Source organism: Ascaphus truei, unplaced genomic scaffold, assembly GCF_040206685.1.
Source record: "Ascaphus truei isolate aAscTru1 unplaced genomic scaffold, aAscTru1.hap1 HAP1_SCAFFOLD_1052, whole genome shotgun sequence".
NCBI lineage: Eukaryota > Metazoa > Chordata > Amphibia > Anura > Ascaphidae > Ascaphus > Ascaphus truei.
The window spans coordinates 31,843-50,000 of record NW_027453917.1 but is presented as its reverse complement, the minus strand read 5'-3'; the positions used below and the strand labels follow the sequence as shown (position 1 = coordinate 50,000).

The following is an 18,158-nucleotide window of genomic DNA, read 5'->3' as shown; positions in this document are numbered from 1 at the left end:
GAGTCCTTTGCCCTGACTTGTTCGGCAGCTTCATTGTCAGAGCCTGACTTCTGCAATAGCTCCAGCACTTGCTAAGTAAATAGTTTCGAGGACACGACCAAGAGAGACCAAAATGGTCCATGGAGCCCCATCCGTGGTCCACCAGTGGGCATCACAGAACGGTTCTAGAACACAGAGTAGGCATCGATGGGGCAAAAGAATGCTTTGGTGTCCACACCCTACACCCATGGGGCTCGTTCTACTCGGATTCAGAACTCGTGATACCATATTGCTTTGCTCCCAGACAGACCTCCGAGACATTGATTTGCAAATGGGTTGAAGGAGTAGATGACGGGGCTTTTCCCCCCAGGTGGGAAGCCGGGCCGTCTCCGGAGCAGAACCCAGTAACAGTAGGAAACAGAGTCCCTGCTCCCAAGAGCTTACACTCGATGTGGTAAGTGGGAAGAACGTACAGAGACAGTAGGGGGGTATAAGATAGTTTGAGTTTTGGGGGGGGGGTGTTTTATCTCCAGACCTTGGGCCATTTTCCTTTACAAAACGCTTTTTTTTGGTTGGCGGGGAGTGAGCCGGAAACGGTGGCTTTCTGCAGCTCAGGAGCGATGTTCAGCGTGTCGGCCCCGACCTACGTAACCTTGAACTCCAAGGTCACCAGCGTTTGTCCCGCAGCGGCACGCGGGAACAGGTGGGAAGCGTTAGAAAGGGCGAACGCTCCCCGTGTAACGGCCCTTTTTAACATTCTGCGCACACGTGTGGGGGCCGCCAGATGCTTCCAATCAACCTTCTGAGGCCGAGCTATTTAGCTGCTCCAACAATCGGCACCGGAGTTTGTTTAGTAGATAGCCGGTTCTACATAACGCCGCTGGTGTACTCAGCGCTCTGTGTACACTGCTGCAAGGGCACGGAGTCCCTCCCCCCCCCCCCCTTCCCCTGTGGAGATTAGGTTATCGGTGCCTGGTGGGGAGATAAGGCGGCTATGCCCAAGGTCGCAAGAAGGAGCGGGTGGCGGGATTCAAAGCGGGCGTTCGCCCCCACTTCAAAGACCAGCTAACATGGTGCCTGACGGGTCATGGGCTGAAGGAGTAACGTAGTGGTCAGAGCGCAGCCTTTGGAGTGGGTGAATCCAAAGGTCAGCCCTCCTTTGGACAAGTGGCTGTGCCTCAGGCACCAAAATTAGATTGGGGGGGCGGGCGACGTGTTAGCTGTTTTGTTAGCGGGGTGATGCATTACAGCAACCCAGCCCCCCCCCTCCCTCTTTCCCAGAAACATACAGGGTGTGATGGTAAATAAGCACAGGCTCCACTTTTAGATAAGGCTCAGTTTAATGGGCTTCCCTATATGAACGCAACTGTGCTAATAGCAAAGATTTGTCGGCTTTCCCTTTTTAAAAAAAAATACCAATTGCTTTTCTACGGAGTCTTTGTCAATCGAGCGTTTTCATTATCCTTAGCCACCCCCTGTCCTTATCAGAACCAATAAAGATAAGGGGACAGGGGTACATGGGGGGCTTTGCCTGTGCGAACCGTTGATCACATGGTGACATCATATAAACAGGAGAAGCCAGGGGAAATCCCCCCCCCCCCCCCGTCTCAGCTCAGCGTGTTTACGTTATAACGTTAAATAATGATCTCAGAATACTTATAGGTGTTAAATGTGGGTAAAATAAGGCATCAATCACCCAGATTTGACCCCTTAACCATGTCACTGCCATAAGTACACTTTGCCCCTAGGAGGGACTGACCCATTAACCATGTCACTGCCATTAGTACACTTTGCCCCTAGGAGGGACTGACCCCTTAACCCTGTCACTGCCATTAGTACACTTTGCCCCTAGGAGAGACTGACCCCTTAACCCTGTCACTGCCATTTTTACAGTTTGCCCCTAGGAGAGACTGACCCCTTAACCCTGTCACTGCCATTAGTACACTTTGCCAGTAGGAGGGACTGACCCATTAACCATGTGACTGCCATTAGTACACTTTGCCCCTAGGAGAGACTGACCCCTTAACCATGTGACTGCCATTAGTACACTTTGCCCCTAGGAGAGACTGACCCCTTAACCATGTCACTGCCATTAGTACACTTTGCCCCTAGGAGGGACTGACCCCTTAACCCTGTCACTGCCATTAGTACAGTTTGCCCCTAGGAGAGACTGAACCCTTAACCCTGTCACTGCCATTAGTACACTTTGTCAGTAGGAGGGACTGACCCATTAACCATGTGACTGCCATTAGTACACTTTGCCCCTAGGAGAGACTGACCCCTTAACCATGTGACTGCCATTAGTACACTTTGCCCCTAGGAGAGACTGACCCCTTAACCATGTCACTGCCATTAGTACACTTTGCCAGTAGGAGGGACTGACCCATTAACCATGTGACTGCCATTAGTACACTTTGCCAGTAGGAGGGACTGACCCATTAACCATGTGACTGCCATTAGTACACTTTGCCCCTAGGAGGGACTGAGCCCTTAAACATGTCACTGCCATTAGTACACTTTGCCCCTAGGAGGGACTGACCCCTTAACCATGTCACTGCCATTAGTACACTTTGCCCCTAGGAGAGACTGACCCCTTAACCATGTCACTGCCATTAGTACACATTGCCCCTAGGAGAGACTGACCTCGTAACCATGTCACTGCCATTAGTACACTTTGCCCCTAGGAGGGACTGAGCCCTTAACCATGTCACTGCCATTAGTACACTTTGTCCCTAGGAGGGACTGACCCCTTAACCATGTCACTGCCATTAGTACACTTTGTCCCTAGGAGGGACTGACCCCTTAACCATGTCACTGCCATTAGTACACTTTGCCCCTAGGAGAGACTGATCACTTAACCATGTCACTGCCATTAGTACACTTTGCCCCTAGGAGAGACTGACCCCGTAACCATGTCACTGCCATTAGTACACTTTGCCCCTAGGAGAGCCTGACCCCTTAACCCTGTCACTGCCATTAGTACACTTTGCCCCTAGGAGGGACTTGCCCCTTAACCATGTCACTGTCATTAGTACACTTTGCCCCTGGGAGAGACTGACTCCTTAACCCTGTCACTGCCATTAGTACACTTTGCCCCTTGGAGACACTGACCCTTAACCATGTCACTGCCATTAGTACACTTTGCCCCTATGAGACACTGACCCTTAACCATGTCACTGCCATTAGTACACTTTGCCCCTAGGAGAGACTGACCCCTTAACCATGTCACTAAAATATCAAACATGTACAAACAAATAATGCAACCTATACGTGTGTGTGTATATATATATATATATATATATATATATATATATATATATATATATATAAACAGGACAGGCTCTCCAAAATCCAAAGGTGATATTTATTCCTCCTCTTGATAAAGGCTCGGTTGGGAGCCCAAACGCTGAGGGGAAAATTTCACCTTTGGATCTTGGAGTGCCTGTCCTGTTTTCTGCTACCAGATGTGCTGCCTGGCTGACCCCTGGACGGTTTGCACCCTATATACCACCCGTATCTACACATATGTGAGTGCCTGGTTTTATATAGATATTTAACATAAAGCAGGGGCCTCCAGGACATCATCAGGACACCTCCTGTTTTCCGAAATACTGGCACCGTCCAGATGGACCCAAAATAGCCGTGGGGTCAGGCTCGCTCCAGCGGCCAATAGAAAGCTGGCAGATGACGTTGCGTGGGGAGCACACAGTGGGCATAATTTGCCATTTTTTTGGGGGTGTCGAACATCAGCACCCCCTCCCCCCCCCCCCCCAAAAAAAAATCTCAAACATCTCGGGATCTGGCAGGGGGAGGTGGATCCTCAGAGGTTGGGTGACCACCAATTATTACCCGTGCAGATAAATGGGTTAAAAACCGCAGTCCCCCTGAGGACGATGATTTGCCAGTGACATATGTAGGAGGCTACATTGGGGGGGGGGGGGGGTGGGACGGAGAGGCCAGAGGTCGGATCCAGCTCCGTGCAGCCGGACCCCAGAATGTAAAACGCGCGGGTTCTCGAGCGCGGTGGAAAAGTGGTTTTGTTTTCGAGCATTCGGCTCATCAAGTCGGGATTTCCTCTCATTTGGTTTTCATTTCCTCCCGGCGAGCGGCTGGTTACACCGCTCGGGCACAGTCGCGGGGGGAAACGGCTGCTCATGGTTACATTTTGTGTTTAGACTCAGTTCTGAGAAGCATTTTTTTTTTTTTAAACATTTAATGCGCTGCAAGCAAAGCGCTCGTTATCCTCTGCTGAACTGAATATAAGTGCTTACACTTACTGCTGTGTGTTACACTTAATGCACTTACACTTACTGCTGTGTGTGTTACACTTACTGATATCACTGTGTGTGTTACACGTAATGCACTTACACTTACTGCTGTGTGTGTTACACTTAATGCACTTACACTTACTGCTATCACTGTGTGTTACACTAATGCACTTACACTTACTGCTGTGTGTTACACTTAATGCACTTACACTTACTGCTGTGTGTGTTACACTTAATGCACTTACACTTACTGCTGTGTGTGTTACACTTAATGCACTTACACTTACTGCTGTGTGTGTTACACTTAATGCACTTACACTTACTGCTGTGTGTTACACTTACTGATATCACTGTGTGTGTTACACGTAATGCACTTACACTTACTGCTGTGTGTGTTACACTTAATGCACTTACACTTACTGCTGTGTGTGTTACACTTAATGCACTTACACTTACTGCTGTGTGTGTTACACTTAATGCACTTACACTTACTGCTGTGTGTTACACTTACTGATATCACTGTGTGTGTTACACGTAATGCACTTACACTTACTGCTGTGTGTGTTACACTTAATGCACTTACACTTACTGCTGTGTGTGTTACACTTAATGCACTTACACTTACTGCTGTGTGTGTTACACTTAATGCACTTACACTTACTGCTGTGTGTGTTACACTTAATGCACTTACACTTACTGCTGTGTGTGTTACACTTAATGCACTTACACTTACTGCTGTGTGTGTTACACTTAATGCACTTACACTTACTGCTGTGTGTTACACTTAATGCACTTACACTTACTGCTGTGTGTTACACTTACTGATATCACTGTGTGTGTTACACGTAATGCACTTACACTTACTGATGCGTGTGTTACACTTAATGCACTTACACTTACTGATATCACTGTGTGTTACACTAATGCACTTACACTTACTGATATCACTGTGTGTGTTACACTAACTGATATCACTGTGTGTGTTACACTTAATGCACTTACACTTACTGCTGTGTGTGTTAAACTTAATGCACTTACACTTACTGATATCACTGTGTGTGTTACACTTACTGATATCACTGTGTGTGTTACACTTAATGCACTTACACTTACTGCTATCACTGTGTGTGTTACACTTACTGCTATCACTGTGTGTGTTACACTAATGCACTTACACTTACTGCTATCACTGTGTGTGTTACACTAATATACTTATTGCTATCACTGTGTGTGTTACACTAATATACTTATTGCTTTCACTGTGTGTGTTACACTAATACACTTACTGCTATCACTGTGCGTGTTACACTAATACACTTACTGCTATCACTGTGCGTGTTACACTAATACACTTACTGCTATCACTGTGCGTGTTACACTAATACACTTACTGCTATCACTGTGTGTGTTACACTAATACACTTACTGCTATCACTGTGTGTGTTACACTAATGCACTTACTGCTATCACTGTGTGTGTTACACTAATACACTTACACTTACTGATATCACTGTGTGTGTTACACTAATGCTCTTACACTTACTGCTATCACTGTGTGTGTTACACTAATACACTTACACTTACTGCTATCACTGTGTGTGTTACACTAATGCACTTAGAGTTGTATAATGTGGTAGTGCAGAAGTGGCCCCTCGGCTCCGTGTGTGCGTCACCGCACACAGCATTGGCACCAAACTGTCTGCTATGAAAGGGGAACCGCACGCGTGTGAGAAAGCGGTGTGTACAGTTATCTGTGTGACACCTTCGGGACGTGTCAGTATGAGTGCAGAACCTGTTCTCCCACGTCTGTCTCACTCAATGCAGGGCGATCTGACTCATTAGGGGTGAGTCTCACTCAATGCAAGGTGATCTGACTCATTAGGGGTGAGTCTCACTCAATGCAGCGCGATCTGACTCATTAGGGGTGAGTCTCACTCAATGCAGCGCGATCTGACTCAGTAGGGGTGAGTCTCACTCAATGCAGCGCGATCTGACTCATTAGGGGTGAGTCTCACTCAATGCAGCGCGATCAGACTCATTAGGGGTGAGTCTCACTCAATGCAGCACGATCTGACTCATTAAGGGTGAGTCTCACTCAATGCAAGGCGATCTGTCTCATTAGGGGTGAGTCTCACTCAATGCAGGGCGATCTGACGCATTAGGGGTGAGTCTCACTCAATGCAGTGCGATCTGACTCATTAGGGGTGAGTCTCACTCAATGCAAGGAAAAAATGGTTGTTTGGCGGTGCACTGCGGCGAAACAGAGCTGGGCTGTGGATGTATTAAACACACAGAATTTTAATGGAACATATGCAAACAAACAAAGAGAGCCACTCCAACGCGTTTCGCATTGTAAGAAAACGCTATGTCAAAGATTATGCACTCAATCCAAGGCAGGGACATGTATAAGGGGTCAGTCCCTCCTAGGGGCAAAGTGTACTAATGGCAGTGACATGGTTAAGGGGTCAGTCTCTCCTAGGGGCAAAGTGTACTAATGGCAGTGACATGGTTAAGGGGTCAGTCTCTCCTAGGGGCAAAGTGTACTAAGGGCAGTGACATGGTTAAGGGGTCAGTCTCTCCTAGGAGCAAAGTGTACTAATGGCAGTGACATGTTTAAGGGGTCAGTCTCTCCTAGGGGCAAAGTGTACTAATGGGAGTGACATGGTTAAGGGGTCAGTCCCTCCTAGGGGCAAAGTGTACTAATGGCAGTGACATGGTTAAGGGGTCAGTCCCTCCTAGGGGCAAAGTGTAATAATGGCAGTGACATGTATAAGGGGTCAGTCTCTCCTAGGGGCAAAGTGTACTAATGGCAGTGACATGGTTAAGGAGTCAGTCTCTCCTAGGGGCAAAGTGTACTAATGGCAGTGACAGGGTTAAGGGGTCAGTCCCTCCTAGGGGCAAAGTGTACTAATGGCAGTGACATGGTTAAGGGGTCAGTCCCTCCTAGGGGCAAAGTGTACTAATGGCAGTGACAGGGTTAAGGGGTCAGTCCCTCCTAGGGGCAAAGTGTACTAATGGCAGTGACATGGTTAAGGGGTCAGTCCCTCCTAGGGGCAAAGTGTACTAATGGCAGTGACATGGTTAAGGGGTCAGTCCCTCCTATGGGCAAAGTATACTAATGGCAGTGACATGGTTAAGGGGTCAGTCTCTCCTAGGGGCAAAGTGTACTAATGGCAGTGACATGGTTAAGGGGTCAGTCTCTCCTAGGGGCAAAGTGTGCTAATGGCAGTGACATGTATAAGGGGTCAGTCCCTCCTAGGGGCAAAGTATATATTAACATATTATGAAAGTGAGACTTGGGACGTGTGATTCCCTCTGGCTGCTCTCTTTTGCGATGATGTCACTGTGTGTAATGATGTCACTGTGTGTGATGATGTCACTGTGTGGTCAGCAAGCGCGTTTCCTGCCAGAATCTCCCCTCCCCAGATCTCTGATAAAGAAAGCACTTATTTTTATTACTTGCTCCCCTAATAGCAGCTTCTCTTGTTATTTTATCCCAGGGGAAAGTTTGCGGTGGTGAAAAAGTGCGTGGAACTAGCCACCGGCAGGGAGTACGCCGCCAAGTTCCTGCGCAAACGCAGGAAGGGCGAGGACTGCCGCTGTGACATCATCAACGAGATCGCCATCCTGGAAATGGCCAGGTTCTCCCCACACGTGGCGGACCTCCACGAGGTGTTCGAGACCAACAGCGAGATCGTCCTCGTCCTGGAATAGTGAGTTTTTGCGGCGAGCGCTTCTCCCCCTCCCCCCCCCCCACCCCCGGCGGAAAAGCCGCGGGGGGATTTGAATAGTGAGGTCTGAATGGGGCGACGTTAGGGCAGGTTGTAGAAACAGGGGGAAAAAATAACAAATATAGGTAATACCCCTAACATCCACACCCCCAAATGGGACCAGCTCCATGCTAACACCCCCTAACATCTGCACCCCCAAACCTTAACAGGACCAGCTGTGCGGCTGGACCAATCCCCACGCTATGTAACACCCCCTAACATCCGCACCCCCAAACCTTAACAGGACCAGCTGTGCGGCTGGGCCAGTCCCCACGCTATGTAACACCCCCAAACATCTGCACCCCCAAACCTTAACGGGACCAGCTGTGCGGCTGGACCAATCCCCACACTATGTAACACCCCCTAACATCCACACCCCCAAACCTTAACAGGACCAGCTGTGCGGCTGGACCAATCCCCACGCTATGTAACACCCCCTAACATCTGCACCCCCAAACCTTAACGGGACCAGCTGTGCGGCTGGACCAATCCCCACGCTATGTAACACCCCCTAACATCTGCACCCCCAAACCTTAACGGGACCAGCTGTGCGGCTGGACCAATCCCCACGCTATGTAACACCCCCTAACATCCACACCCCCAAACCTTAATGGGACCAGCTGAGCGGCTGCACCAGTCCCCACGCTATGTAACACCCCCTAACATCTGCACCCCCAAACCTTAATGGGACCAGCTGTGCGGCTGGACCAATCCCAGCGCTATGTAACACCCCCTAACATCTGCACCCCCAAACCTTAACGGGACCAGCTGTGCGGCTGGACCAATCCCCACGCTATGTAACACCCCCTAACATCCACACCCCCAAACCTTAATGGGACCAGCTGAGCGGCTGCACCAGTCCCCACGATATGTAACACCCCCTAACATCTGCACCCCCAAACCTTAATGGGACCAGCTGAGCGGCTGCACCAATCCCCGCGCTATGTAACACCCCTAACATCCGCACCCCCAAACCTTAACGGGACCAGCTGTGCGGCTGGACCTGTCCCCACACTATGTAACACCCCCTAACATCCACACCCCCAAACCTTAATGGGACCAGCTGTGCGGCTGCACCAATCCCAGCGCTATGTAACACCCCCCGAACACGTACGTGTGTGTGTGTGCGTGTGCGTGTGCGCATTAGAACAGCAATGGCTGAAGGAGCGGCTCAGTCAGTAACGACACTGACTCTTTAAACAAAGACACTGAGTGTGAAGCAGGGGAACCTGGTTCAATTCCCGGTGTCGGTTCCTTGTGACATTGTGCAAGTCACTTTATCTCCCTGTGCCTCGGGCACCAAGTACATAGATAGTAAGCTTTGCGGGGTCTGCAAACAATTCTCTGCGTACCCTGTCAGCCCTATACAATACATTATTATTATGGGATTAAGCACTACAGACATAAAAGTAAGTGCCTACTTCCGGAGAAATTGTCACCGCGCTGCTCTTATCTTTCCGAGAACCTCGCTGGGCTCGGATCAGCAGCTCTCGCAGGTAAGCCACATCCTGCCCAGCGCACACTGCACAGCCGGCGTCTGCACGAGAGCTTTCAGATCTGCGCCTGTCACCTTATAAGGAGATATGAAAGCCTCGGGCGCTGCAGAGAGCGGGGTGCGAGCAGACCTTTAAAACTGCGGGTTGTTTTTTTTTTTTTTTTTACCATCGGTGATATTCGTTGCGTATGTCTAATAATCTTTTGCTCGCGGAAACTCGGGGTTACCCTAGGTCAGCGGTCCACAGCCTTTCTAACACTGTGCTCCCCCTGCTAGAAAGTATTTGAGTCACTAATGAATAAATCGTATTGGCGACTCCTCAGACTATGTATGCCAGATCCCAGGCAATATATAGTGTCCTGAGCGCGTGGGGGGGGGAACACACGCTTAATAATCCCCCAAACTGTGTAACCAATCCCAGGCAGTATATAGTGTTCTGAGCGCGTGGGGGGAACACACGCTTAATAATCCCCCAAACTGTGTAACCGATCCCAGGCAGTATATAGTGTCCTGAGTGTGGGGGGAACACACGCTTAACAATCCCCCAAACTGTGTGCCCGATCCCAGGCAATATATAGTGTCCTGTGAGCGTGGGGGGAACACACGCTTAATAATCCCCCAAACTGTGTGCCCGATCCCAGGCAGTATATAGTGTCCTGAGCGCGTGGGGGGAACACACGCTTAATAATCCCCCAAACTGTGTGCCCGATCCCAGGCAGTATATAGTGTCCTGAGCGCGTGGGGGGAACACACGCTTAATAATCCCCCAAACTGTGTGCCCGATCCCAGGCAGTATATAGTGTCCTGAGCGCGTGGGGGGAACACACGCTTAATAATCCCCCAAACTGTGTGACCGATCCCAGGCAGTATATAGTGTCCTGAGCGCGTGGGGGGAACACACGCTTAATAATCCCCCAAACTGTGTGCCCGATCCCAGGCAGTATATAGTGTCCTGAGCGGGGGGGGGGGGGGGGGGCACGCACACTTAATAAGGCCCCAAATTGCCCCTCAGTGTGTGCAGGCAGCATGGGAGGGAGATAGCTGTCACTGACTGCTGTTGCTTACAAAGTCACGTCCCACAATACCTTGCTGCTGTGGCTGCAAAGCATTGTGGGACGCTCCTGCTGTCAGTGACAGCTACAGCCCCCCGCGCTAAGGGGCAATTTGGGGTCCGTACTAGGTGCGCTGCCCCCGCACGGGCTCAGGAAACCGCCATACTGCCCGGGAGCCGCCTTCACCGTTTTTTTGGGAGGGGGGGTGAACACCTCCAGAGATACCTCACGAGGACCCCCTGCCGGGAATCTCAGTGGCAGGAGAAGCATTGAATGGGTAATGCGCTGCTGCTGATCCAGTGGCAGGAGAAGCATTGGATGGGTAATGCGGTGCTGATCCAGTGGCAGGAGAAGCATTGGATGGGTAATGCGCTGCTGATCCAGTGGCAGGAGAAGCATTGGATGGGTAATGCGCTGCTGATCCAGTGGCAGGAGAAGCATTGGGTGGGTAATGCGCTGCTGATCCAGTGGCAGGAGAAGCATTGGGTGGGTAATGCGCTGCTGATCCAGTGGCAGGAGAAGCATTGTATGGGTAATGCGCTGCTGATCCAGTGGCAGGAGAAGCATTGGATGGGTAATGCGCTGCTGATCCAGTGGCAGGAGAAGCATTGGATGGGTAATGCGCTGCTGATCCAGTGGCAGGAGAAGCATTGGATGGGTAATGCACTGCTGATCCAGTGGCAGGAGAAGCATTGGGTGGGTAATGCACTGCTGCTGATCCAGTGGCAGGGGAAGCATTGGATGGGTAATGCACTGCTGATCCAGTGGCAGGAGAAGCATTGGGTGGGTAATGCGCTGCTGCTGATCTAGTGGCAGGAGAAGCATTGGATGGGTAATGCACTGCTGATCCAGTGGCAGGAGAAGCATTGGGTGGGTAATGCGCTGCTGCTGATCTAGTGGCAGGAGAAGCATTGGATGGGTAATGCGCTGCTGATCCAGTGGCAGGAGAAGCATTGGATGGGTAATGCGCTGCTGATCCAGTGGCAGGAGAAGCATTGGATGGGTAATGCGCTGCTGATCCAGTGGCAGGAGAAGCATTGGATGGGTAATGCGCTGCTGATCCAGTGGCAGGAGAAGCATTGGATGGGTAATGCGCTGCTGATCCAGTGGCAGGAGAAGCATTGGATGGGTAATGCGCTGCTGATCAGTGGCAGGAGAAGCATTGGATGGGTAATGCGCTGCTGCTGATCCAGTGGCAGGAGAAGCATTGGATGGGTAATGCGCTGCTGATACAGTGGCAGGAGAAGCATTGGATGGTAATGCGCTGCTGCTGATCCAGTGCAGGAGAAGCATGGATGGGTAATGCGGTTCTGATCCAGTGGCAGGAGAAGCATTGGATGGGTAATGCGCTGCTGATACAGTGGCAGGAGAAGCATTGGGTGGGTAATGCGCTGTTGATCCAGTGGCAGGAGAACATTGGACGGGTAATGCGCTGCTGATCCAGTGGCAGGAGAAGCATTGACGGGTAATGCGCTGCTGATCCAGTGGCAGGAGAAGCATTGGATGGGTAATGCGCTGCTGATCCAGTGGCAGGAGAAGCATTGGATGGGTAATGCGCTGCTGATCCAGTGCAGAAGCATTGGATGGGTAATGCGCTGCTGATCCAGTGGCAGGAGAAGCATTGGATGGGTAATGCGCTGCTGATCAGTGGCAGGAGAAGCATTGGATGGGTAATGCGCTGCTGCTGATCCAGTGGCAGGAGAAGCATTGGATGGGTAATGCGCTGCTGCTGATCCAGTGGCAGGAGAAGCATTGGATGGGTAATGCGCTGCTGATACAGTGGCAGGAGAAGCATTGGATGGGTAATGCGCTGCTGCTGATCCAGTGGCAGGAGAAGCATTGGATGGGTATGCGGTGCTGATCCAGTGGCAGGAGAAGCATTGGATGGGTAATGCGCTGCTGATACAGTGGCAGGAGAAGCATTGGGTGGGTAATGCGCTGTGATCCAGTGGCAGGAGAAGCATTGGACGGGTAATGCGCTGCTGATCAGTGGCAGGAGAAGCATTGGACGGGTAATGCCTGCTGATCCAGTGGCAGGAGAAGCATTGGATGGTAATGCGCTGCTGATCCAGTGCAGGAGAAGCATTGGATGGGTAATGCGCTGCTGATCCAGTGGCAGGAGAAGCATTGGATGGGAATGTGCTGCTGATCCAGTGGCAGGAGAAGCATTGGATGGTAATGCGCTGCTGATCAGTGCAGGAGAAGCATTGGATGGGTAATGCGCTGCTGATCCAGTGGCAGGAGAAGCATTGGATGGGTAATGCGCTGCTGCTGATCCAGTGGCAGGAGAAGCATTGGATGGGTAATGCGCTGCTGATACAGTGGCAGGAGAGCATTGGATGGGTAATGCGCTGCTGCTGATCCAGTGGCAGGAGAAGCATTGGATGGGTAATGCGGTGCTGATCAGTGGCAGGAGAAGCATTGGATGGGTAATGCGCTGCTGATACAGTGGCAGGAGAAGCATTGGAGTGGGTAATGCGCTGTGATCCAGTGGCAGGAGAAGCATTGGACGGGTAATGCGCTGCTGATCCAGTGGCAGGAGAAGCATTGGATGGGTAATGCGCTGCTGCTGATCCAGTGCAGGAGAAGCATTGGATGGGTAATGCGCTGCTGCTGATCCAGTGGCAGGAGAAGCATTGGGTGGGTAATGCGCTGCTGATCCAGTGGCAGGAGAAGCATTGGATGGTAATGCCTGCTGCTGATCAGTGCAGAGAAGCATTGGATGGGTAATGCGCTGCTGATCCAGTGGCAGGAGAAGCATTGTCGGGTAATGCGCTGCTGATCCAGTGGCAGGAGAAGCATTGGATGGTAATGCCTGCTGCTGATCCAGTGGCAGGAGAAGCATTGGATGGGTAATGCGGTGCTGATCCAGTGGCAGGAGAACCATTGGATGGGTAATGCGCTGCTGATCCAGTGGCAGGAGAAGCATTGGTCGGTAATGCCGCTGCTGATCCAGTGGCAGGAGAAGCATTGGTCGGGTAATGCGCTGCTGATCCAGTGGCAGAGAAGCATTGGATGGGTAATGCGCTGCTGATCAGTGCAGGAGAAGCATTGGATGGGTAATGCGCTGCTGATCCAGTGGCAGGAGAAGCATTGGACGGGTAATGCGCTGCTGATCCAGTGGCAGGAGAAGCATTGGGTGGGTAATGCGCTGCTGCTGATCCAGTGGCAGGAGAAGCATTGGGTGGGTAATGCGCTGCTGCTGATCCAGTGGTATGAGTAGAAAGCCAGGTGCTGCTCAGGCAGATAAGTACAGGGGGGGGGCAGTATTTTGGGTTATTACATGACTTTTCCATTGCGGTTTGCTAGCGGCTATAGATAAAGATGTGATTGGGCTTTTGGGGTAGGGACATGTTTTTTTAATCATTTTCTTGCCAAAGGGGGTTTAATGCACCAGGCCGCTGTAGCAGCAAAAGAGTGTGAGAGAGAGAGAGAGAACGAGAGAGAGAGAGAGAGAGAGAGAGAGAGAGAGAGAGACGAGTGAGAGAGAGAGAGAGAGAACGAGAGAGAGAACGAGAGAGAGAACGAGAGAGAGAACGAGAGAGAACGAGAGAGAACGAGAGAGAACGAGAGAGAACGAGAGAGAGAGAGAGAGAGAACGAGAGAGAGAGAGAGAGAGAACGAGAGAGAGCGAGAGAGAGCGAGAGAGAACGAGAGAGAACGAGAGAGAACGAGAACGAGAGAGAACGAGAGAGAGAGAGGCGAACGAGAGAGAGAGAGAGAGAGAGAGAACGAGAGAGAGAACAAGAGAGAGAACGAGAGAGAGAACGAGATGAGAACGAGAGAGAACGAGAGAGAACGAGAGAGAACGAGAGAGAACGAGAGAGAGAGAGAGAGAGAACGAGAGAGAGAGAGAGAGAGAGAACGAGAGAGAGAGAGAACGAGAGAGAGAGAGAGAGAGAGAACGAGAGAGAGAGAGAACGAGAGAGAGCGAGAGAGAACGAGAGAGAGCGAGAGAGAACGAGAGAGAGCGAGAGAGAACGAGAGAGAACGAGAGAGAACGAGAGAGAACGAGAACGAGAGAGAACGAGAGAGAGAGAGCGAACGGAGAGAGAGAGAGAGAGAACGAGAGAGAACGAGAGAGAACGAGAGAGAGAGAGAGCAACGAGAGAGAACGAGAGAGAACGAGAGAGAACGAGAGCGAACGAGAGAGAACGAGAGAGAACGAGAGAGAACGAGAGAGAACAAGAGAGAGAGAGAACGAGAGAGAGAGAGAGAATGAGAGAGAGAGAGAATGAAAGAGCGAACGAGAGAGAGAGAGAGCGAACGAGAGAGAGCGAATGAGAGAGAGAGCGAATGAGAGAGCGAATGAGAGAGCGAATGAGAGGCGAATGAGAGAGGAACGAGAACGAGAGAGAGAGAGAGAACGAGAGAGAGAGCGAACGAGAGAGAGAACGAGAGAGAGAAGAACGAGAGAGAGAGAGCGAACGAGAGAGAGCGAACGAAAGAGAGAGAGCGAACGAGACAGTGAGAGCGAACGAGAGAGAGAGAATGAGAGAGAACGAGAGAGACGAGGTGAGAGACCAGAGAGAACGAGGTGAGAGACGGGAGAGAACGAGAGAGAGAGAACAAGAGAGAGAGAACGAGGTGAGAGACCGGAGAGAGGAGAGAGAGAGATGAGGGGGGAGGGAGAGGAGAGAGAGATGAGGTGAAGAGAGGAGAGAGATGAGGTGGAGAGAGTGAGGTTGAGAGATGAGGTTGAGAGAGGAGGGAGAGAAGTGTGAGAGATGAGGAGAGAGAGGAGAGATGAGGTGGAGAGAGAGAGGAAAGGAGATGAGGAGGAGGAGAGAGACAGAGAGAGAGAAGAGAGAGAGATGAGGTGGAGAGAGAGAGGAAAGAGAGATGAGGAGTGAAGAGAGAGAGAAGAGAGAGAGATGAGGAGGTGAGAGAGAAGAGAGAGAGAGAGAGAGAGAGAGAGAGAGAGAGAGAGAGGATGAGGAGGTGGAGAGAGAGAGAAGAGAGATGAGGAGGTGGAGAGAGAGAGAAGAGAGAGATGAGGAGGTGGAGAGAGGAGACAGAGAGATGAGGAGGTGGAGAGAGAGAGAAGAGAGAGATGAGGAGGTGGAGAGAGAGAGAGAGAGAGATGAGGAGGTGAGAGAGAGAGAGAGAGAGAGGAGAGAGAGATGAGGAGGTGGAGAGAGAGATGAGGAGGTGGAGGAGAGACCGTTGGAGCCTCTCTGCCCTGATCTCTGCGTGACTGTAATCCCCCCTCGTGCCCGTGAGACAGTAAGCTGTGCGTCCCTCTCTCCCCCTCGTGCCCCCTCGGTGCCAGTGAGACAGTAAGCTGTGCGTCCTCTCCCCCTTCGTGCCCCCTCGTGCCCGTGAGACAGTAAGCTGTGCGTCCCTCTCCCCCCCCGCGCTTACAACCTGTGAGCCACACGCACGTGCCAGGGGTCCCCGCGTGGGCAAGGGTTTCAGCTGGACGTCCCTGGCTACACGAGCCCCCCACCCTCCGTCACACAGGGGGTCGGGGCCCTGCGCTGAAGCGGGAGACACGCCGCACTTGTCCAGCTGCTGAGCACTTGTGGGCCGGTTTATATTTAGCTGTCTGCGCCCTGGTTACACAGGGCTTTGGCAGCGGGAAGGCGCTCGTGCAGCTGGCCTTTGTGTGTGGGGTCCCGGCCCGTCACCTCATGTCACGCAATGACCTTAGCTCAGGGGTTCTCAACTCCGCCTCCTCCACCTCCCCCCTCCCCCTTCCAACAGGTCAGGTTTTCAGGATATCCCTGCTTCAGCACAGGTGGCTCAACCAGTGGCTCAGTCAAAGACAGCCACTGATGAGCCACCTGTGCTGAAGCTGGAGATGATTGAGCCACCTGTGCTGAAGCAGGGACTGATTGAGCCCCCTGTGCTGACGCAGGGACTGATTGAGCTACCTGTGCTAACGCTGGAACTAATTAAGCCCCCTGTGCTGGAGATGGGTCTGAATGAGCAACCTGTGCTGAAGCAGGGACTGATTGAGCCACGTGTGCTGAAGCAGGGACTGATTGAGCTGCCTGTGCTAAAGCTGGAACTAATTGTGTGCTGGAGATGTGTCTGAATGAGCCACCTGTGCTGAAGCAGGGACTGATTGAACCACCTGTGCTGTAAGCAGGGATATCGTGAAAACTGACCTGTTGGGGGAGGGTCTTGGGGTCTGGCGCTGAGAAAACCTGCCGTAGCTGCTCCGTAAGCCCCCCTATCTGATCCCCGCAGGAAAATCCTTCTATCAAAGGCAAAATGTGGGCGAAAAGTCGTTATTTAGACGCAAACCGCGCTGAAATATACCTGCGCCAGGCAGCATCTATTTATTTAGCTGCTGTATTTTCGAAGCGTCTGCCTGCGATAAGAGGAGGGATTTGTGGAGTGAGTGGGAGGAGTTAGGGGCGGAGTTACATTAGCATATTGGCACGGGTCTGTGTATTAATCTTAGCCACTGTATTTTGGTTGTACATGTTATCTGTATTTTAGTATGTTATAGGCGTATGTAACAGTTACAGATAATATATATTATAGGCGTATGTACAGTTACAGATAATATATGTTATAGGCGTATGTAACAGTTACAGATAATATATATTATAGGCGTATGTAACAGTTACAGATAATATATATTATAGGCGTATGTAACAGTTACAGATAATATATGTTATAGGCGTATGTAAACAGTTACAGATAATATATATTATAGGCGTATGTAACAGTTACAGATAATATATGTTATAGGCGTATGTAACAGTTACAGATAATATATATTATAGGCGTATGTAACAGTTACAGATAATATATATTATAGGCGTATGTAACAGTTACAGATAATATATATTATAGGCGTATGTAACAGTTACAGATAATATATATTATAGGCGTATGTAACAGTTACAGATAATATATATTATAGGCGTATGTAACAGTTACAGATAATATATATTATAGGCGTATGTAACAGTTACAGATAATATATATTATAGGCGTATGTAACAGTGACAGATAATATATATTATAGGCGTATGTAACAGTTACAGATAATATATATTATAGGCGTATGTAACAGTTACAGATAATATATGTTATAGGCGTATGTAACAGTTACAGATAATATATGTTATAGGCGTATGTAACAGTTACAGATAATATATATTATAGGCGTATGTAACAGTTACAGATAATATATATTATAGGCGTATGTAACAGTTACAGATAATATATGTTATAGGCGTATGTAACAGTTACAGATAATATATATTATAGGCGTATGTAACAGTTACAGATAATATATATTATAGGCGTATGTAACAGTTACAGATAATATATATTATAGGCGTATGTAACAGTTACAGATAATATATGTTATAGGCGTATGGTAACAGTTACAGATAATATAATATTATAGGCGTATGTAACAGTTACAGATAATATATGTATAGGCGTATGTAACAGTTACAGATAATATATATTATAGGCGTATGTAACAGTTACAGATAATATATATTATAGGCGTATGTAACAGTTACAGATAATATATATTATAGGCGTATGTACAGTTACAGATAATATATATTATAGGCGTATGTAACAGTGACAGATAATATATATATAGGCGTATGTAACAGTT

The 18,158-nt window shown here is 49.8% G+C and overlaps 1 protein-coding gene across 2 annotated transcripts in view; it reads left to right on the top strand.

Moving 5' to 3' along the window:
• Positions 1-18,158, top strand: part of LOC142475009 (serine/threonine-protein kinase 17A-like) — a 70,190-nt gene that overhangs the window by 37,217 nt on the left and 14,815 nt on the right. The window contains exons 1-2 of one of the 2 annotated variants that reach the window (XM_075581105.1): positions 105-433; positions 7,748-7,960. In XM_075581105.1, coding sequence (XP_075437220.1) covers positions 120-433; positions 7,748-7,960 — 527 coding nt within the window. In that variant the 5' untranslated portion in view covers positions 105-119. Of the gene's footprint in view, positions 1-104; positions 434-7,747; positions 7,961-18,158 lie in introns of those variants that run through there. The other variant, XM_075581106.1, reaches the window with a different exon arrangement.